Genomic DNA, 21,626 nt, shown 5'->3' on the forward strand with positions numbered 1-21,626 from the left:
TTTTTATAATACATGTAACAAATTTCGATAATACATAAACAATTATGTTTATTGCTATAACATTGTTAGAAAACATGTTACTAATATAAACTGATTTTACAGTAGACTATAATAACAAATTAAAACTAAAGGAAGCATTTCTCTTTATCTTTTGCAAAGATACATGTAAATTTCATTTCTGCACAGATATAACACATAGTGCCCATTTCATATATAATAAAATTATATATGAATGATATTATATATTATATTACGTTAAATGTAAAATAAACTTTTAGTTTTTACAAGAAATTAAAAATTAAAAATTTATGCAATAATCTATTGCACATATTTAGTTGTATTATCACTTAACGAAAATTTTCATTTTTCTTGGCTATTATATTTGCATCTTTTTACATTGTGTATTTTACATATTTTTAAATTAGTGGAATTATTTTGGAACTTTAAAGCAAGTTGTTATCAAGTAATTAAAAAAAATACAATTAAAAAATTATGAATACTGTATGTTTAACAGAATCATTTAAAAAATAGTAGAAAATATCATTTTTATATAAAGCATATGCATAACATTTATAAATAATTAAAATGCTTTACTTAAGTATTCCTATGATATATATACCTCACACAATTGTACCTAATCTTTTCGACTGGTATAGATTTCATATGTATGTAAATGCAAATTTCTTTGTTACGTACGTATTATATACTCTTCCGTAAATCACATCTAATTCATTTCTACACAAATAATTACAGCTTTATATACTTATTACTCCAAACCACCTTCCTCTTCTAATTTTGATAAGAATTTTGAAACTCTATAATTTGGTTCCACTTGACGTGCCATGTCTACTAAGCATAGCAACTTCTTTATACCAATAAAAACTCTGAAAGAAAAATATACAAATCATGCTTTCGATATTGATAATTTTTTAGTATAAAGACATACCGTTTTCCCAGAAGTTTGGCATGTAAAGATACTATTTCATCTTTACTAAATAGTTCCACTTCCTCTAAAACGCTTAAGAGATGGTCAGGAGTAGATAAATTAGGTACATGAAGAGTTGTACTAAATGCTGACAACATTTCCATATCGTCTAAAACTTGTCTAAAAAGGGTATGGTAATTATATTAATAAAAATATATATTGTATTATTATCTTTAAGTATCATTGTATTAACATTAAGTATTTTACCTACGACTCGTGGTACAAAGTACTAATAATTTGCGACCACGAGGTGGTTGTTTCTTCAGTAAAACTAACAGCGCTTGTAAAGTCAAATTAGAATATCGTGGTCCAATGGAACCATAATCTAACAAACGCTCGATATTATCAACTAAAATGCAACTAAGTTGTGAACGATATGCATCGTCAAATATCTAAAAAAAACATATATATATACCAAATATTATTAAATATATTATAATTAGAAAATATTCATTTTATATTTACCTTTCGAATTAAAAGACATTTTGCAGATTCTGTAAAACCAACCATATCTTCTGGTGTACATACTTTGACAAATGGAAAATCAGAATTTTTAGCTATTTGAGCAGCAAGTGCTGTTTTTCCACTATTCGGCGGTCCTTCTAACAAAACTGATACAAGACCAGAACCTTCTGTAGAGCGTGCCTCTTGAATATATAAATTACCATCAGACAAAATTTCTGCCACTGGTTTGCCCCAATTAATGATTCCACGTATAAGAAGATGATCTAATGCTTCTGCACTTGTACCAAATGCCTATAACATAAAGTGCAAATATTAATAAAAAATATATAATAAAATATAAATAAAAGTTATAGCTTTCTGTTAATAACATTTGAATTTTATTAAAAATTACTTACGGGTTTAACATCATTTTCCAAAGCATGAAGAAAATCTGCCCTGGAAACCATAAGTTTTTCCATTGCAGCAGGATCTACTTCTACCTTACTAGAAGCTTTGATTAATCTATTCATAGCAGTACTTTGTGCAGCTCTAACTAGACCTTCCAATTCTGCACCACTGAAATTTTTAGTTAATGTGGCTAATTCTTTTAAATCAACATCTGGTGATATCTTCTTATAATCTCTCATTCTAGATGTGTGAATATTAAGTATCTGAAATCTTCCATGTTCATCAGGTAAGCTAATTTCCATTTGTACCTGTATGTATACAAATTTTACTTAATTAAGTAAATGGTCTTTGGAACATTATTTTTAAAGCATATTTGATACTAAGAAGAATACCTCTAATCTACCAGGTCGTAATAAAGCTTCATCAATCATATCTCTTCTGTTAGTCATACCAATAACGAGAATATTATTTAGCTGCTCCACACCATCTATTTTTGCAAGCAACTGATTTACAACAGTATCGTGAACCCCTGTATTTCCGGCAACACTACCTCGAGATTTACAAATAGCATCAATTTCGTCAAAAATAATTATATGTAATCCACTATTTGGTCCAAGCTAAAAATAAATATTTATTTATTAGTATACTAGTAATAACTTGTATAAAACACCTAATGAAGGTTGAAAATATCTTCATACCCTCTTCTCCTCCTCTTCAGCATCAGCAAATAATCGTCTAATATTAGCTTCACTTTCTCCAACATATTTATCCAAAATCTGAGGGCCATTGACGATTTTAGGTTCTCTAGCATTTAACATAGTCCCTATTTGCCGTGCCATTAACGTTTTACCTGTACCTGGTGGGCCATAAAGTAAAATTCCTTTCACATGTTTACAACCCAATTGAGTAACAATTTCTGGTGGAAAAACTCGTGACGCAAATGCTCTCCGAAAAATAGCACTGAATTCTTTATCTAAACCACCAATTCCCATTTTTTGGAAGTCCCAATCTGGATTGATAATTGATTGACGAACGACTTTCCCCTTTGCTTTACCAACAAGGTTTAAACTTGAATTTTCTGCTTTTTCAAACTGTATAACAGTATCACCCAAGCAACGTCCCATTTGAGTCTTTTTAGGTGCTGTATTTTGTCCAGAACTTATAGCAGATAAATCAGCAGCTTCCAAACTTTTAACTACAAGGCCAAGCATTTTTTTATCCTTGAACTGAAACACCAGCTGTTGACCCACGGTGAATGCCTGCCCCGAAAATTGTAATAAAAAATCTTTAGCCATTTCATCAGTGTTATATGGTTCCAAAGTAGTCCTAAAATAAATTGTATCATAAATTTTCTTACGGGTGCCAGTTTTTTTAAATTTTTCATGTAATGTACATACGATTTTTTTTGTAAAAAGTCTGCTTCCAAGACAATAGTGCATAAACATTCTGTACTTGAGGTAGGATTAAAATGATACGGTCGCACTTCAATTTCCTGATTAAGGGAAAGAGTGGCCCATTTTCTCTGAGGTAAGCTAAATCCAACAGTTCCCCTAGGTACTTCATGATGCCGTTTTACAGTAAATACAAAATGATGATTTGGTGCGGTGGTAACTTCAATATGCCTAAAAAATACGACCATGTTAAACTTATCTCTAAAACTCTAAATTACAAATTAAATTAAATTGTATTATTCTTTTATCTTATTATAGTAATATTAAATTATTTCATTTATTTTATATAAATTTGAAATTTTGAATTATCTATCAATATGTACTCAATATCTTATACATAAGATTGATATATAACAATTACAAATAAAAAGATAAATTAAATTACATTTCAATTTAATTGGTTTAAAGTCTTATCAAAATCTATATATGTATTCATATATGTATACATAGACACTTAAGCTTTAAATCTTATTATAGGTAACAAATCAATAAATTAATAAGATACCTTTACCTGACATCATCTGGGAAGTCATCTGGATTGATTATAGCACAATTTGTAATACTAAGTTCATCAGTAGGACACCTTACTGCTTTCATCCTCTATGAAAAAAAGTAAATTTTACGATTAAAAAAGTGAATCATACTTATTGACAGCATATCACTTTCATAGTCCTAGGTATTGATGAAGTATTGAGCAAGGAGGAGATGACACAAAATTCTTTTTAAAGATATGTTCAATTACATACAACGTATATTTATTACGTAAAATATATAAAATAAATAAATAAAACAAAGTATTAAATCACTTTCATATTTGAAACTTACCATTGCTGACATTTTTTGATAGAATTGAAAGGAGTAAATTTATATTCACAGTATGAGACCTGCAATGCAGGATAGAAATATCATCACGATCTTATACAGTATAAGTATGTATACGATAGGTTCGGCAACTCGTCGAAATTTTGGTGGTGGAGAATGTCATCATTTTAATATATTTTAATCCTCTCACTAGCCGCATAACGGCGCTGTCATGAAATTCCCAAAAGAGAAAAATTCGAATTACCGTATCTGTATATGTTCACAGTGTAAATAAAGATGTTATCACAAAATTTCTCTCTTGAGAGAATATAACGTCGTATTAATCCCACTCGCTTATATCACATGAATTTCGTTTTATGTTTCTTCGCGTTACATCTATAACGTTATCCCCCTACCTCCATTTGCCTACAGTATGGATGTGAGCATGGTCGTATCCACAAATCTGGAGACTCTTGTGGATGGGGTAAAGGTCTTAACATTGGAAGTTGTGTTTTATAAATCGGCCACCACAGACGCTGGGTTCAAGTGATTAGGATTTTGCATTTAACGCCATCCTACAGTGAAAACAATAACTGATTGAAAGTAAAGAATATAAACTAAACTACTGGGTTTACTCAACTGGGTTAAACTGACATAATTTTTATCATTTTTTACCGTTTACTTAAAATAAGTACATATATAGTCTCCCTAACAAGACGAGACAGTAAACGTAAACAAAACTTGACTACTGTGATTGCAACTATTGGCTGGCGATTAGTAACACTTGAATGAGAAAGAGACGGAGGTAAACGAACCCGGGCTATATTTGCATATTGGCGTTGCACAACAAATCCTAACCACTTGATTAAAGCGCTTTAAGAATCTTACTCTTTCTACGGGAGTTTCTAAAACTGTATATAACTTGTATACAACACTAAGTATGAGTCATGACGTCAGTAATCCACTAACTATAATCACAAGTTGTAGTTGTTGATCATCTGTCTGGTACCGTTACCACAATATAGTACTACATTTCCTCTCTGGTATTACATATTACATAGTACACAATAATAAGAAAGTATCTCCAAGTGAAATCAGTGATTTTAAATGTCTCAGAAATGATTAAGTTTTGAAAAATAGTTCAAATGTAAAAATTAAAAAAATTGTAACAGTTTCTGATCTCTTACATGGATCTTCTACATTTAATCACAGGAACAATTGCCACAATTGACTCAACAATAGCTATGTGGCTCACAAAAGCAACAGACACATAATGTACAATGACAGTCATCTAGACAATCATAACAGATATTGTTTATACTTTACTGGAGTCAGAATGAAATTCTATTTAGAAATATGAAACGGTAATTTGTACTTTATTTTTGTGTATTTCTATGTAGGAAATTGCTATAGCTTCAAGAAAAAATAGTTCTGAAAAAAAACACTTATGGAAGCTTTGCATTAAATGTATTTGGACCAAATACATACTACTAAGAACTAGCCATAACAGAGAACAAGTAGGTAGAAAAATTACTATGGAAACAAATATCTTTAAACACATTTCTCCTAAAAATTTTTTAGCGATTATTCTACATTAATGTTCCTTAAATATTGCTGATCTAAAACAGGAACAGTAAAGAAAAGTAGCTTTGCGATGAAATAAAAATTCATTTATGTTTTTTGTACAAGATATATGTATCTTTCATAAAATAAATGTTGTTATTTTGCAGATTATTATGACTATAATTAGAACAATTTTTTATTATTAATACAAATATTTTATTTATATTATAATAATATTGTACTAATAATATAAAATCGATTATTACGTAAGTAATAATTTTAATGAAAAATATTTTGGATAAAAATTGGGTGGTTTCAAGGAAAAAATAATTTGATGTGATTATTTTTTTATAAAAGAATGCATAGAGAACACATGAAAGTTAAAATAGTTTTTTCTGAGAAATAGAACTATATATCTTTTTTACACATATCGATTTGGCGGAACATTCTACGTCAAAACTTATTAAAATATAACATTAAAGAAATCAATGATTAAATTAAAAAATGAAATATTTGATATAAAAATCTGAAATAACGCACGAATTATTGATTTTGTTGACATTGCATTTTTATGCTTTGCTACAGAACTTAACCCAAACATATCCAAAATTGTAGAAGTACAATATATAATGTCGAAAATATCTTTGCGAATTTGTCAAAGTCACGATATGACATAATGATATGACGTTATTTTTTAATAGTTTATAATTAAAAAGTCGCTTAGTTTCGAATTGTACATAATAGTACAACTCTTCAAGAATGGAGAAAGCCTCTGCCACTTGCTGTGTGATTTCTTAAAATTGTAAAAATTAACTTTTATGAAGTTGTGTGTTTATGTGACAAATAGCTTTTTGCAAAAACTAATAAATATTTGGGAATGAAATATGGTACACTTTTTAAGGATGATAAAAGCTACATTTATATAAAGTTTCGACTTCGTATATTCAATTTTACATGAATAATTGACATTTGAAAAAAGTGCGTTTTTGAACGGTTTTTATTTGCTTACGGCTCAACGAGCTAACCAATCTTAACGTTCGATATCTCATTTGATAGATATTTTTAATATCTACGACTTTTATTGTAAACTTTTTGGGGATCGATTATTACGTTTATTGTTACATGCAAAAAATGTGTTTTCAGCAACTTTGAAAATTGTTTACAGAATCTGTGCAAGAAATTTTGAGTGGCAGACGTATCGGATCTGTTTCTGAATATGATTTTAACAAATTCGCATAATAAAATTTCAGATACGATTTTTTGCAAAATTTGGGCCATTTTGGGGCTAATTTGGCTGAACTAGTAAAGTTTCAACTTGAAGATAAAAAATAAGATAAGAACATAAAAAGTTAACGAAGTCATTGCATAAATATTTGAATGCGAATATAATAAGAAGTAATATAAAATAATAATGTTTTCTCAGGTTATATGTTAATAGATAATTAAAATTGTAAATATCTATTTTACAATATATATAGTTTGTACATAAAAAATACATACATATATATTGTGTAATTTATATCACATACACTTAGTAATGCGTACATTATTTCAGTATATTTGTTTTTATTAATCTCACTGTGACTTCATACTACATATATGTAAAATACGCACATAGAATATATGATCTGCATGGACGACCATATATACATATATATTTTTTTCGAACATGATATGTAAACAACATGAAATGTAAATTTTTTGATAATTAATCGCGCTTTGAAATGTACACACTTTTACATGGGTTGTACAAGTATCTTGTGCAAAAAGATGAATATTTTATATTAATATTAGGCCTCGATAATGCAGGGAAAACGGTGAGGAATTAAAAAGCTGTGTATTTGTGGTTAAGTAAACAAATTCGTTTCTAAATGGTTTTTGAATCCATAGACATATTTAGAGGCGGCGAAAACAAAATTTACAAAGAATTACAAAGGTATGAATCCTTGCAAAATTACAACAACCGTTGGTTTAAATATTGGAAAAATTGATATAGCTGGTGTTCGTTTTAACTTCTGGGATCTTGGTGGACAAGAGGAACTTCGATCACTGTGGGATAAGGTAATTGATAATTTGATATATATCTATTTATTCTATTGCAAGAAATTATATATATTTTATGTTTATAGTATTATGCAGAATCACATGCTGTCATTTACATAGTTGATTCATCAGATCGAGAAAAGATACCTGAATCTAAAGAAACTTTTGGTAAAGTTTAAAAAAAATAGAATATACATTGAATTATTACATTTTTTATTGGATAAATATTTATATTTTATTGCAGATAGAGTTATATCGTCAGAACACTTAATAGGTGTACCACTTTTAGTCCTAGCTAATAAGCAGGATGTGCCTGATTGTATGGGTGTTAGAGAAGTAAAACCAATTTTTAATCAAAATGCACACCTAATAGGTAGAAGAGATTGTATGGTGATGCCTGTTTCTGCTTTGAATGGGTATGTAAATTTTTAGACTTATTTATTTTAATTTTGTTTTCTTTTATTGAAATTAAATTGTATTATGTACTTATTTATATTAATATGATTTTATGAGTTACATATAATTGTTTTAAGTTTCTAGTGTAATGACATAAATGACTAATTGATAAATGAATAAAATATGAATTACAAAGAAAATTGCTTAAAAAGAATAATTACTTTAAGTTGAATGCAACAAATCTTATGTTAAGTAAAAAAAATACTTCATAACATGATATCATGTCAATTTTCTATTTTAGTTGTAAATTGTTTATTTCTGTAATGTAATAGTATTTGAGTTTAAATATTATTTTTATACATATAATTACATAAGATTTAATGAAAATATAAAACATTTTTAACGTAAATAATAAATTATCAATCAAATTATACTGTATAATTTTGAATATGTTATATTGATAAGATGGGCATGTTATGAAATTTATGAGTTATTTAAAACAATTATATCATATAATTATTTATACAATACAAAAGGGATGGCATAGATGAAGGAATTCACTGGCTCGTGGATTGTGTCAAGAGAAACAATGACGTTCGGCCCCCTCGTAATCAGAATGACAATTGTCTGTCCTAACAAGACATTCCTGATTTCTTTCATATAAGTTGATATATGAACAGTATTTTAATGTAAAAACTCTGTACATTTACATTAGAAACTACATTTTTACTAATAAACTTTGTTTTGTAATCTGTACTAATTGAATTACTTACTCTGTCATTTTGTATTTACGATAACAGAATATTAATATCTCTTTTTAATTTGTAAAAGGTAGCTCTTTTACATTTTATTTATTATTATTTGATTCATTGCTTTTTAATCTACTTTAATATCAGCTTTATTATCAATTGTTACATGATAATTATTACCAATTGATATTTTAGTAGTTTTTATTCTTTATTTAGTATAATTAATGAATTTCCCAATTACTCTGTTAACTGATCTGTATTACTGATATCAAGGTAGTTGAGATAAGAGATAATGCTAACACCTTATTTCCCCTTCTGTCATGTTGGTGATAAAAAGTCTTCAAAACTGTTACTTCAGTTGTCTACTAGACAATATACGATTTATAATTTCAGTATTAAATGTTTGTAATAATCTTCTAGTGCACCATGTGGACATATTACGAATCTGAAGATTGGAGTGTTTTACCACCAGAATTGAATAGAAGGTGACGATTTTGTTATCTCTAACATCTCATACAAAAATTAGTTCTAGATATATATAAATTATGTATAATCACATATCTATTTATCACTTTAAACTATTTATATATATATAATAAATGTTTATTTGTAACAAGCATGTGATATAAATTATTCCATAACATTAACAGTGTATATAATTATATTATTAGAATTACTTCTATGAAAAATATTACAATATTATATTTCATTGAAAAATTTATTTGATACAAATGAAATAACAAAAAATTATGTAATTTAATTTAATGAATATCTAATAGCAATCTATACCAAATAAGTATTTTTATATTAGATATGCTAACATATTGTAGATATACATATGTATGTCACAATTTTATTATTTTTAATACAAATTGTGCAATGACGCTCAAATTATATATTAATATTTCATCATAAGAGTGAGAAAGGGAGAGAGAAAGAAAAAATTCTATTTTCAATGAGAAAATATGCATCACTAAAATTCTCAATAAAGACATCTTATCGGAACATAAGGGGAAAAATGGATCATAAACTTTCGATTGAACAAAACAGTACAAATTTCGCGCTTTAGAAATGAACATCATTTTTATTCACTACGTTGAGCAAAAGTGTAAATAAGAGAGTTGGAATTAACGGTACAAGTATAATGAAACAATTGGAATTTCGGAAAAGAATAATTGTTACATCCGTTCACTGATGTTTCAATTGTAAGGAATGTATATTGTAGAAAATGGTCACGATAACATTAACCAAAAAGCCACGGTATTATCAGGAACAACGTCAGTGAAAATGGGTAGCCATTTTGATTTTTGGTGTGCGAATACCGCGGACCATCGTGAAGAGTGTTTGTCGTGTGATAGGCTAAACGACTGTGGACGTTTAACTATGTCCATGGTTTTTTTCCCAGTTGATTAACCCTTTACTGTGAATCAAACGTTTCGTACGGTACGTATTGTCAACGATATAAAGTCAAATTAGGAGCGAAATACTCGGAATGCAAACCGTATATGTAAACCGATACAGGCCGATATACCAGGTGCAGAATAGAGACTATGCAGAAGTGAGTGAGGGCGCACAACTCGCGCCCTAGGAGGCGAGGCATATCTCGCCGTATTTGTCATACGACGTTACGTGTAAAAGGTGGGCGATACGACGACGATAGATTCGACGGCGTCTTCGTGTCGTCTCATACGTACGCTGTGAAACGTCGTTTAGATATTTCCGGATCTCAAGTTTGCTGAAAACGACGTCCTTGACTGGTACTGTTTGACAGCTAGAAAACTAACCCTTGGTTCGATGCCCTTCAGTGCGAACGATCTTTTATATAACCGGTTTACACGTTTTACAATATGCTGTCGAGTTGTACGAGCGTACGACCGCGACGCGTTTTTATAGCACGTGAATTTCTGGTCGAATGACATTCAAAAACTAGGTAATATCCATTGCATGCATTGCACTCTTCTGATCGACTACTTAGATTTCGCCAGCGAAACCGGTTATTTTGTATTTATATGCACGTTTTATAACGCGTTTAAAATAGAATATTAAGTTTATGTTCTCTATTTAACAAAGAACCTGTATATTGTATTTGTTTTCGTCTTTTATATACAAACTTTCAAGCTTTTATTGTATGCAACAAATTACTGATAAACTAAAATCATATTACAAATAATTTATTTGTATTTGTTTCAAGATATAATACTTTCCAAATAGTATTGCTCATAATTATTTTTATTTATCCCCTTTGTGAAAGATAACTAAACAATTATAATGTATACAAAAACAATATATATGTTTACTTTTTATATTGTGTGATATGTAAATATAATTTTAATTGGTTCTTATGTCGTATATTGTTTGTAATTTTAATATATTTTTCATTTTGTACTATTTTTATATAATGATGGTTTTATTAAATTAATGATTAAAAATTTTTCAAGAAGAAAGATAGAGAACATCAACTTATTTTTATTTATTTTATACTTGTAGTTGTTTAAAGTTTTTGCAAATAATATTTTACAATTGTCCATAATATTATGTGACCTTTTCTCAATAGGAAGGAAACTGTGTGTTCCATACTCATCTATACTTCATTTGTATTATTGAAGTTCGTCATATACATTTGAGAACATCATTGAGAACATCATTGAGAACCATGAATGCTTCAGAACACGGGTAATATATATTTTCTAACATTAAGTTAATTATTCATAACAGTATCCCCTTATATAATGAAAAGATATGAAAATGTTATTAAATGTAAATTACTGCTAATCTTTTAGATCTTTTTCTAATACTATACTAATTTTAATACAGTTATTCTTAAGTTTTAATTGAAAGAACAATTTGTTATTGCAATGATAGAAAATATGTTATTTCAATAGTCTTTTGTAATATTGCTTGAAAAAAAACATTGTTCATTTGAAGCAAGTATAGAATAATTGGAATCGTATCATGAGTGTCATTGCACAACAAACAAAATGGTATGTAAATGGTTTGTGTGTGTAAATAGCATGGGTGTGTATATTGCAGGTTTAACCCAGCCTTTAATATGGCCTCCATAAAACAAGCATTTAATGAAGCAGTAGAAAGAGGTAAGAGAGTGCAATATTTATTTATAATAAATATATAATGAATACTTGTATTAGTTCTTATAGTATTTTGTAATTTATATGCTTATTATTAATTCTATATATTACAAGCCTCAAACTTAAGAAATATCTCATGTTTTTATAATATTAACTTAAAACTCTAATTAAATAGGTGTCATAATTAACTCCATTGATCTACTTTAAATTGATTATCTTTAGTAATGAATATAATTTAATTTTTCAATAAATAAGTAACATTGAAATATTTATCATGTTTTTTAAAATAAATGGAAGGGTGATATAAGAATAGAACATAAATAATTTTAAAAATATCATTGTTATAAAACTTTACTATTATATAATTTCCTCCTGTAGAATTAAATATTGCTCCATATCATTGCTTGTATTTCACATACAAAATAATTTTCTGCTATTATTATTCATAACTTGAGCATTTAACTCATTAAATCCTACTAACATTAAACTTGATAACATGTTATAATTTAAAAGTCTCAACAGTTAGAATGCCTGCACCAACTCGATTGAGGGATCTCATCAGACAAATAAGAGCTGCTAGAACTGCAGCAGAAGAAAGGACAGTTGTTAACAAGGAATGTGCTTATATTCGTTCAACATTCAGAGAAGAAGATAGTGTATGGAGATGTCGCAATATTGCGAAACTTTTATATATTCATATGCTTGGGTTTGTATTAAATTTTCTCTTTATATTCACTAATAAGTTCAACAATGTATATTTAATATTCTTTTTTTTATTAGAAATAAAAATTCTATTAATTTTGTAGATATCCAGCTCATTTTGGTCAACTAGAATGTCTAAAACTTATTGCATCCCCAAGGTTTACAGATAAACGAATTGGTTACTTAGGTGCAATGTTACTGCTAGATGAACGACAAGATGTTCATCTTTTAATTACAAATTGTTTAAAAAAGTAATAATTCGCTAAAATTATTTTAATATTTTTTAAAAGCATATATAATAGGGTATTTTAATATTTTAAACATTTAATTCCTCTTGCAGTGATTTAAATAGCTCCACACAATTTGTTATTGGTTTGGCATTATGTACTTTGGGTGCAATTGCATCACCAGAAATGGCAAGGGATTTGGCATCTGAAGTTGAGAGGCTAATGAAGTCAGCAAATGCATATATTCGAAAAAAAGCAGCACTTTGTGCATTCAGAATTATTAGACGTGTACCAGAGTTAATGGAAATGTTTCTACCTGCTACTCGTAGTTTAATTACAGAGAAAAACCATGGTGTATTAATTACAGGTGTCACACTTATTACAGAAATGTGTGAAAATAGTGTTGATACATTGAATCATTTTAAAAAGGTAAATTTTACATGTTTTAATAAGTGATAGAGGGATACTACATCAAAACTAGTAAAATACTTAGTTGTTTGTGACTAGTATTACAAACATTTTGTCATTGCATCAAAGAACATTATACATTATTTTTTTAATTCAATTTAAGTTTTTTTAATGTTGTCATATCTAGTCTGCTAGTTCAATAGCTGCAAGCTAGATCGTAGTAGCATTATCAGTTAACCAGAGCATTGAACTCATACTCCTAGTAAAAATTTTTATATTGAAGCAAATTGAACATTTACTAAAAAAGATTACCAAAAAGAATGTGTAGTCTATAATTTTACTTATATTTTATTAATAACAGTGCTATGACAAAGGACATAAATGTATCTGTTGATAAAACACAAATGTCTTAATATATATAAAATATTTCATAAAAAAGTTTCAAATGTGATTAATAATCTTAAATAAGTGTTATTGTTTAATAATTCTTTGCTCATAGTGATATTCATAATATAAGTATGGTTTTATCTTCTTTAGGAATGCGGCCATCGAGAGGTAAAAAGCATACGAGCATTTTTTATATTTTTGCATGTTATGCTTATTGTGGATATCATTTTTATCTTTTATTCTATGTAATTTTTATTGAAGATACTTGATTATTTATATTAAATGCTTTACTAATACAAGATCAATATAAAATAATGAAATATGAAAACACATGCATGTATTTTAAAATTATAGTACCTATAACATGAAATACTTTCAATAAATGCATATTGAATATTAATTGAATTTTTATAAATAACATTTTAATATTTTACTTTTTTATTGAACATATGTTTGTATAAGAATGTATTTTAATTATATGAAGCACAGTTATTGAATATCTTTCTAGTTATATTATTTATATTATGGATGTTAAAGTGTATCTGTCTGTGCACAAATAATGTAATATAATTGATGTTACTTTGTGATCTTTCTTAGCAGCTTATATCTGTTTCTTAAATATAACAATGTATATCTTTATTTTTGTATCTAGAATTAAATATTGCTTTTTGATAACTTCATAAAAGTTTTCAATGGAACTATGCATTGTCATTCTATTATAATTTGTTTATTGGTATATGTTTACAGATTTCTTGGTTAAACTTTGTTTACTTAAAATTGTGTAAATAATATATTATTCAATAAAAATAAAATTATTATTTCAGATTGTGCCAAATCTTGTGAGGATCTTAAAAAATTTAATACTAGCTGGATATTCTCCAGAACATGATGTATCTGGAGTATCTGACCCGTTCCTTCAAGTAAAAATATTACGTCTCCTTCGAATTTTGGGACGTAATGATATCGATGCATCCGAAGCAATGAACGATATACTTGCGCAAGTTGCAACTAATACAGAAACTAGCAAAAATGTTGGAAATACTATATTATATGAAACTGTATTATCTATTATGGATATAAAATCTGAAAGTGGACTGAGAGTGTTAGCAGTGAATATATTAGGTCGATTTTTATTAAATAACGATAAGAACATCCGATATGTTGCTTTGAATACGTTATTAAAAACAGTTTATGTAGATACAAGTGCAGTACAAAGACATCGCTCAACAATCCTGGTAATGTTTATTATGTTATTTCATATCTTTACATTTGATATTATTATATTACTAAACATTTCATTTTTTGTTTCTCAGGAGTGTCTAAAAGACCCGGATGTATCGATTAGAAGACGAGCTATGGAGCTTAGTTTTGCACTTGTAAATTCAAACAATATTAGGAACATGATGAAAGAGTTATTACTTTTTTTGGAACGTGCTGATCCAGAATTTAAAGCGCAATGTAGTAGTAACATAGTAATGTCTGCCGAAAGATTTGCGCCAAATAAACGTTGGCATCTTGAAACGTTATTCAAAGTTCTTGTTGCTGTATGAAATTTATTACATTAATTTTACATATATTTCACTATTTATAGTTATTTTCAATCTTCATCATTGTAATTTTCTTGTTTCTAGGCTGGTAATTATGTTCGAGATGATGTAGTAGCATGCACCATTCAGTTAATTTCAGAAACCCAATCACAGCAAAGCTATGCTGTCAGTGCATTATGGAGAGCACTGGAAAAAGATACATCCGATAAGCAACCTTTGGCTCAAGTTGCAACATGGTGTATTGGTGAATATGGTGATTTATTACTATATGGACCACCATCAGAAGATATAGATACTCCTGTCAATGTACGTATGTTAGACACTATGTATATCTGTATATGCTTACCCTCTATTCTTTATGATAAAATTAAGATAGTTAAAAAGTATTAAATAATTAATATATGTATATCTTTTTCTTTTATTATTAGTTAACAGAAGATGAAGTTATTGATGTTTATCAAAGGTTACTCTGGAGTCCGCAAAATACAGTAGTCACGAAACAATATACATTATTATCTCTCACAAAACTTAGCACAAGATTTCAGAAGGGTAATGAGTAAGTATTGCTGAAAAATCTAATTATTACTGGTACTATTATATTATTTTTTGCATTCATTTTCATATTTAAATAATTATTTACATAAGCCTTATATATATTTCAGAAAAATTCGTCAAATAATTGATACATTTGGAAGCAATTTACATATAGAATTGCAACAACGAGGTATCGAATTTTCACAGTTGTTCAGAAAATATGATCATTTACGATCTGCATTACTTGAAAGAATGCCTCCTATGGAAACTGCTAGACCACAAGCTAATGGAATTATTGGTATGGTAAATGGTGAACCAGAACCAGAAGAAGATAAATCTTCAGTTTTGGAAGCGAGTACTCCACCATCTGATTCAGTAAGTTTGTATCGAACAGTTTATAAGAATTATAATTTGAATGAAATAACCTGCACACCTGAAAATATGTGAAATTTTTTTATATTTAATTAACAGAGTTTAATATTTTTTATATTTCTCTAGAGTGCACTTCTAGATTTGCTTGGAACCACCGACTTAGGAATGACATCTTCTGTATCAAATAAAAGTCCACCTTCTAATTCAACAAATACAGTAAACAATAATGATCTTTTGGATCTACTTGGTAGTTTGGATTTAAGTGCACCTACATCTACATCTACACTGCCACAGGCACAAACGCCATTACAAATATTTAGTCCCACTAACACAACAAACTTTTTAGTGGATGGTTTGCTTAATTCATCATCAATTCAAAATGGTTTGTGCAACTTAATCAAATACTTATTTCTTACTGCTAATACTATACAAATCTCATTTCATTTTATAACTCTAGATACACTTTCTATGATTGTATTGGATAAAGCAGGACTTAAAATAACCTTCAAATTGGAAAGACCACCAGACATTGCTGATTTATTAATTATTAATATGTCAGCGCAAAATTCTGGAAGTGCTATATTGACTGATTTTCTGTTTCAAGCAGCAGTTCCTAAGGTAGTAGTCAATTTCGTGTTACAGTTATTAAATATAAAGAATCATGGGGATTACTTTTTATGTATTATTATTTAGACATTCCAACTACAAATGTTGTCACCATCAAGCACAGTCATTCCTCCTTCTGGACAAGTTACTCAAGTATTGAAAGTTACAAATATCAGCAAAGTAAGTTCATATGACAGTATTCTATTTAAAAAATTTTTACAGAAGTGTTTTGCTTTATTATTGATCACCCATATATTTTCCTAATTTAGGTACCTTTAAGAATGAGATTACGTATATCTTACACTGGACCAACAGGACCAGTTTTGGAACAAACGGAAGTAAATAATTTTCCTTCCCTAACATTGCAGTGACAAGATATATTAAGGAAGACAATTGTACATATGCCTGTCTAAATAATTATTGAGTCTTAAATAGACTGAAACCCAATTTCATCTTTTCATCAGATAAAATGAAAATATATTGGTAAAATGACACGTTTGGCAAAAACGCTTACCGATTGATTAATCTAATAATTCGTCAGAAATAATCATTGAATCTAATAAGATTCAAATCTATAATGAATTACATTTTTTTAACATACATCTGCAAATTTTTCATCTGCTCACAAGCCATATTTTATATTTATAGAAAGCTGAGGACGTAATTTCTTGTAAGTATGATTTTTGCAAATATGCTTGTGTATAAATTGTTTTTAAATTCTGATTTTACACTGTTGAGTATAATAACATAATAAAATATCTTTTAAATATTTAAAAATTTATACAATAAACAACCATTCTTAGTATTTTTAAAACAAGTATTATTAATAAATTGGTTACTTCCATTATAAAATAATTTTTTAGCTATTATAAAATAGTTTTATAATTGATTTAAATTGGCATTTGTTGAGCAGATGGTACGATATTTATTTTGAAGTCTTTCAAAAATAGTAAAATTTATTATTATAATGAAATTATTAAATGTCAAAAAAAGAAAGAAAGGAATGTAAAATTTCTCTTGTACTATGCTGCATGTATTGTGAGATGTGTAAATATTTTCTCTAACTGAATAATAGACAGATAGAACAATATTACATGCAACACTGTTATTTGATCTGTTGGATTTCTAATCTTACAGCTTCTGATTTAGCGTATAATTTCTCGTATAGAATAATTAAAATAAAAAATACATACGAAAAAAAGGATACATAAGAGAAACTATTAAACTCACTTAATAATACTGATAAAAGGTGTTTGCCCCTAAAAATGTTGCTGCCCAATTATAAATGACAAGCACTTAAATCTCGTTGTAATAATTGATCTTTTCTACTATATTTGTAAGTAATAAACGGACGCGATTGCCTTGTAAATAATTAAATAATTACAGTAACATAGAAGTAATTAAATTCTTATTACGAGGAATGTAAAATGGGGTTCTTTACTACATATGTTTATGATACAATTGACATGTCAACAATTTATAGAGGAACATTGCTTCTTTCACGAAAAGTTTTTTTAAGTGAGAAGGGGGTTACACATAAATACATATACATGTAGCGTGTACGTTTGCTATACCCCATATTTACGTCTGTTATGGGTGGTGTTTATACTGTTTTGAATGTATTTGGAGTATATGATATCATTGGAGGGCTGATTTCTGGTTGTCAAATTATTTTATATATACATGTTCATTTATTAAATCACTTAAAATTATTAACAAATTTTTTTTTCATAAAAAAATTAAATTCACATAAAACTTTAAATAATTTAAGCATCATGCACAAAATCTAAAATTATTATTATTGATAAACATCGTTTTGTAATACATAATTTCTGAAAAAAACATATATTTGAATATTCTTTGTGAACTAACTAAAAATAGAGTAGAAATTATGATATGAAGAAGTATTTTTACATTCCTTTTATTATAGGATTTATTTAACTATGTAAAAATGTGTAAGATTCAATTTAAGAGAAGTTAAAAGATTTAATTCTTAATCTTAATTAAATGGACTTGAAAATTGTATGAGTGAATTGAACCTTTTGAAACAAAAATTCATATCTTTTTATACGTGTTATTTTTTCCTATATGAAGCAAATATTTGATGATGAATGTGCGTCTAAATCATGCGAAACAGTACACAATAAATTGCGTAAAAAGTAGCAATAGCAAATCTTACTCGCAAGTATTCACCTTTTTCAAGATTTTATGTAAATGAAGTTACGATGCAGTTGTACTTAATTGTATTTAATTTACCTTATTCTAATAGTATTGTATGAACATGTAGATTTTTAAGCGCAATTAATTTTAGTATTATAAAACGTCTAGTACTTTGAATAACTAAGTTAACAAAATGTTCTTTTACTATTTCTTTTTCTTAAATTTCTTTTAAAGCATAATTATCATAACATACTAGTAAAAGTATATTATCAGTATAACTGTATGCATTTTAGCTCCGTCCCTTATATGTTGTGCGCTATGAATGCGGTGTATAATTCTAGAACAGGTGGGTGTGTTTCTGAGTGGCCTTGTCCTAAAGTCTGTGACACAGTGTCAGCCCTTCGGTGGGGTGTACTCTGCCTACTTGTTCTCAATATTATATTAGTTTTATAAATATAAATATATATAAATCAACTGTGAGGATATTGAATAATGATAAAGATGCTGTATATATACTTTCTAGAGACTCAAGGTGTGAAAATAAAATGTATTTTTATTCCACTACTCTTTGAAAAATATTGTATTAATAGTTATTTAGTTATTTCACTTATTTTTAGATTAGAATTTTTGTTGATTATCTTATGCAAGAATAATTTCAATATGTATATTAAGATAATCATGATCATAGTAAAAATATAAAGACAAACTTATTTTTTTATTATATTTTAGTAAAAAATGTTCCTTATATTAATTACAACTTACGTAGATTATAATCATTCTTTTTATTGTAATTATTACACGTTATATATACGTTTTACTGTTGCTGAGTTTCAATAGGATTACACCCAACTTGATTAAATAATCTGTCCTTGATTATTTGTGCCATTAATCCATGAATAATTTCAATAGTAGTCTTACAACTGTCTCTTGTTGCTTTCATTAATTTTTCTACAGTACTGCGATCATGAGGATCCGTTCCACCCAAAATAAATCCTCTTCCAAGTGCAACCTCTGACTGCTCAAGTTTATCCGATAAATCAAATATTTGCCCAGTAGTGTAATCAGCATTTGTTAGAAGACTAGAGGAACTTAAAGTATTCACCCAGTATTTATTCCACAAAGAATCTAGTAATCTTCTATCTAATGATGATTTAAAATAAGAAACTTCTAAAGAATAATATTGTTTGCAGTGAACTCCAAAATCTTCAATCTTATTTAATGGTATTGTTTGATACTCAGATGGTTCTTCATTTGCTGGTTTATATCCCTTTTTATATCAAATTTTTTTTTATTATTTATTATTTCTTTTATGTATTATAAATATTAGCAAATATATACCACCTTTGGATATGTTCTAAATGCACCCAAACAAACTTTGCCAGCAGATATTGTTCTCACAGGATCAATTACAATAGCAACAAATGGTTCCTGAAAATTTTGATTGAGCATTTGTGTAGATACATCAATACCCGATAACCAACATCCATAGCCAGGATGACTATGGTACCATCCAATAGCATTTTCTTGTCTTCCAACCTTAATAAATTGAAAAATAAATATTACATTATAGGCAGTTGTTACATGTTATATCTGTAATAATTAAGTACTTGTTTAGCTGCTTCTATATATGCTGTCATATACTCATAAGCCTGTGCCTGAGCGTTAACTCTTGTTTCTGTGCCTTCTACAGGTAATGCAAAAGAATCCATAACGATCATTGTATTTGCTGCAACTTTTCCAAGCAAAAGACCCATTACTTCTAAAGTTCCTCCAGAACGAGCATGCATAACCATTTTTAATAATGCTAATGCAGAGATTTTTATATCTTTGAAAAAATGAGGACTGAAATATGATCAAGAATGTGTGGTTGGAAATGAGATCATAAAAATATATCTTAATATTGATACAAATATTTAAAAAATAACATACTCCTTTTCCCATGGTTTTGCAGCTAATATATCTTGTTGTTCTTTACGATCATACCTATAAATCTCATCAACAGTGCTAATTGTTTCAATATTATTTGACATTTCCCATGTTTTTTTGGCAATTGTACTTTGGTCAGAAGAAGTGCTCGCCATATTTAATTTATATTCAACAGCTTAAGTTCTAAAATAAATAAAGAAATTATAAATTAGACTTATCATATGTATTTTGTCATGTTCTTTCTCAATATTATACTTGAATGTATACATATATTATTATTTAATGTAGATAAAACCTTTTCCAACTATAATCAAAACAATTGTTAATTATGAAAAAATAAATAAAATTATTCCACTGATCATATATTAAATGATAAATATTTTATGAAACAGTATATAAATCTTAAATCATTGCATAAATCTGATTTTTTACATAATCCAAATATGAGAATGTATTCTGTGACTGTTTAATACAAGTATAGATATTTGATAAATTACGTTTATAAGCCTTTACTAAACCGCCTAATACGAAAATTAAAAATAATTCAAAATCATACTCCTATACTTCTACCACAACACTTTGAATTACTACGTCATATGCTTGTTTCGAATTGAACAATACTATAATATAATAAATGATAGACCACCACCACGTCTTTCAATACATCGTATTATTAACGCCATCTACCAACAAGATTTTCATTATTATATTTTGCGGTATTAATTGAATATTTTATGTTGTATACAATACCTAATATTATAGTTTATGTAATATGATGATCTTTTCCCTACTCGCAAGGAGAGATTTTAACCTATCTTGTTTATTATTACT

At 27.9% G+C, this 21,626-nt stretch overlaps 4 protein-coding genes and 2 long non-coding RNA genes across 18 annotated transcripts; 3 read left to right on the forward strand and 3 right to left on the reverse strand.

Annotated features, from left to right (window-relative positions):
- Positions 1–726: 726 nt before the first annotated feature.
- On the reverse strand, positions 727–4,487 carry LOC117210120 (vesicle-fusing ATPase 1-like). Its single transcript, XM_033452828.1, has 10 exons — positions 4,114–4,487; positions 3,800–3,888; positions 3,235–3,459; positions 2,536–3,163; positions 2,230–2,454; positions 1,846–2,145; positions 1,451–1,741; positions 1,193–1,377; positions 947–1,105; positions 727–884 (listed from the first exon to the last, which is right to left on the reverse strand). Exons 1-10 carry the CDS (start codon positions 4,123–4,125, stop codon positions 767–769), a joined length of 2,232 nt encoding a protein of 743 aa, XP_033308719.1. The 5' UTR covers positions 4,126–4,487; the 3' UTR covers positions 727–766.
- An 87-nt stretch (positions 4,488–4,574) lies between these two features.
- LOC117210139 lies at positions 4,575–5,831 on the forward strand. Its single transcript, XR_004488045.1, has 2 exons — positions 4,575–5,606; positions 5,671–5,831. It is a non-coding gene; the product is annotated as an uncharacterized LOC117210139 (long non-coding RNA).
- A 1,296-nt stretch (positions 5,832–7,127) lies between these two features.
- Positions 7,128–8,847, forward strand: LOC117210136 (ADP-ribosylation factor-related protein 1). Its single transcript, XM_033452860.1, has 5 exons — positions 7,128–7,469; positions 7,543–7,713; positions 7,782–7,863; positions 7,940–8,111; positions 8,628–8,847. The coding sequence occupies exons 1-5, from the start codon at positions 7,377–7,379 to the stop codon at positions 8,725–8,727; spliced, it is 618 nt and encodes a 205-aa protein (XP_033308751.1). The 5' UTR covers positions 7,128–7,376; the 3' UTR covers positions 8,728–8,847.
- LOC117210115 (AP-1 complex subunit gamma-1) lies at positions 7,989–17,386 on the forward strand. Of its 11 annotated transcripts, none has more exons than XM_033452803.1 (16): positions 7,989–8,111; positions 9,261–9,325; positions 11,871–11,932; positions 12,449–12,632; positions 12,733–12,879; positions 12,969–13,284; positions 13,801–13,818; positions 14,475–14,885; positions 14,964–15,194; positions 15,282–15,503; positions 15,626–15,753; positions 15,860–16,106; positions 16,230–16,485; positions 16,561–16,721; positions 16,797–16,889; positions 16,979–17,386. In XM_033452803.1, the coding sequence occupies exons 2-16, from the start codon at positions 9,267–9,269 to the stop codon at positions 17,078–17,080; spliced, it is 2,637 nt and encodes an 878-aa protein (XP_033308694.1). In that variant the 5' UTR covers positions 7,989–8,111; positions 9,261–9,266; the 3' UTR covers positions 17,081–17,386. The 11 variants fall into 11 exon arrangements, with proteins under 11 accessions (XP_033308694.1, XP_033308695.1, XP_033308698.1 ...); XM_033452807.1 differs by lacking the exons at positions 7,989–8,111; positions 9,261–9,325 and adding exons at positions 10,147–10,283; positions 11,395–11,513 and having other exon boundaries at positions 12,440–12,632; XM_033452805.1 differs by lacking the exons at positions 7,989–8,111; positions 9,261–9,325 and adding exons at positions 10,256–10,770; positions 11,395–11,513 and having other exon boundaries at positions 12,440–12,632.
- LOC117210141 lies at positions 10,139–10,473 on the reverse strand. Its single transcript, XR_004488047.1, has 2 exons — positions 10,341–10,473; positions 10,139–10,260 (listed from the first exon to the last, which is right to left on the reverse strand). It is a non-coding gene; the product is annotated as an uncharacterized LOC117210141 (long non-coding RNA).
- A 2,246-nt stretch (positions 17,387–19,632) lies between the features above and the next one.
- LOC117210129 (COP9 signalosome complex subunit 5) lies at positions 19,633–21,472 on the reverse strand. Of its 3 annotated transcripts, none has more exons than XM_033452849.1 (5): positions 21,352–21,472; positions 20,799–20,978; positions 20,477–20,711; positions 20,211–20,405; positions 19,633–20,136 (listed from the first exon to the last, which is right to left on the reverse strand). In XM_033452849.1, the coding sequence occupies exons 2-5, from the start codon at positions 20,948–20,950 to the stop codon at positions 19,684–19,686; spliced, it is 1,035 nt and encodes a 344-aa protein (XP_033308740.1). In that variant the 5' UTR covers positions 20,951–20,978; positions 21,352–21,472; the 3' UTR covers positions 19,633–19,683. The 3 variants fall into 3 exon arrangements, with proteins under 3 accessions (XP_033308740.1, XP_033308737.1, XP_033308739.1); XM_033452846.1 differs by having other exon boundaries at positions 21,293–21,453; XM_033452848.1 differs by lacking the exon at positions 21,352–21,472 and adding an exon at positions 21,091–21,224.
- Positions 21,473–21,626: the final 154 nt, after the last annotated feature.

Source organism: Bombus bifarius, unplaced genomic scaffold (assembly GCF_011952205.1).
Source record: "Bombus bifarius isolate JDL3187 unplaced genomic scaffold, Bbif_JDL3187 scf7180000008199, whole genome shotgun sequence".
NCBI lineage: Eukaryota > Metazoa > Arthropoda > Insecta > Hymenoptera > Apidae > Bombus > Bombus bifarius.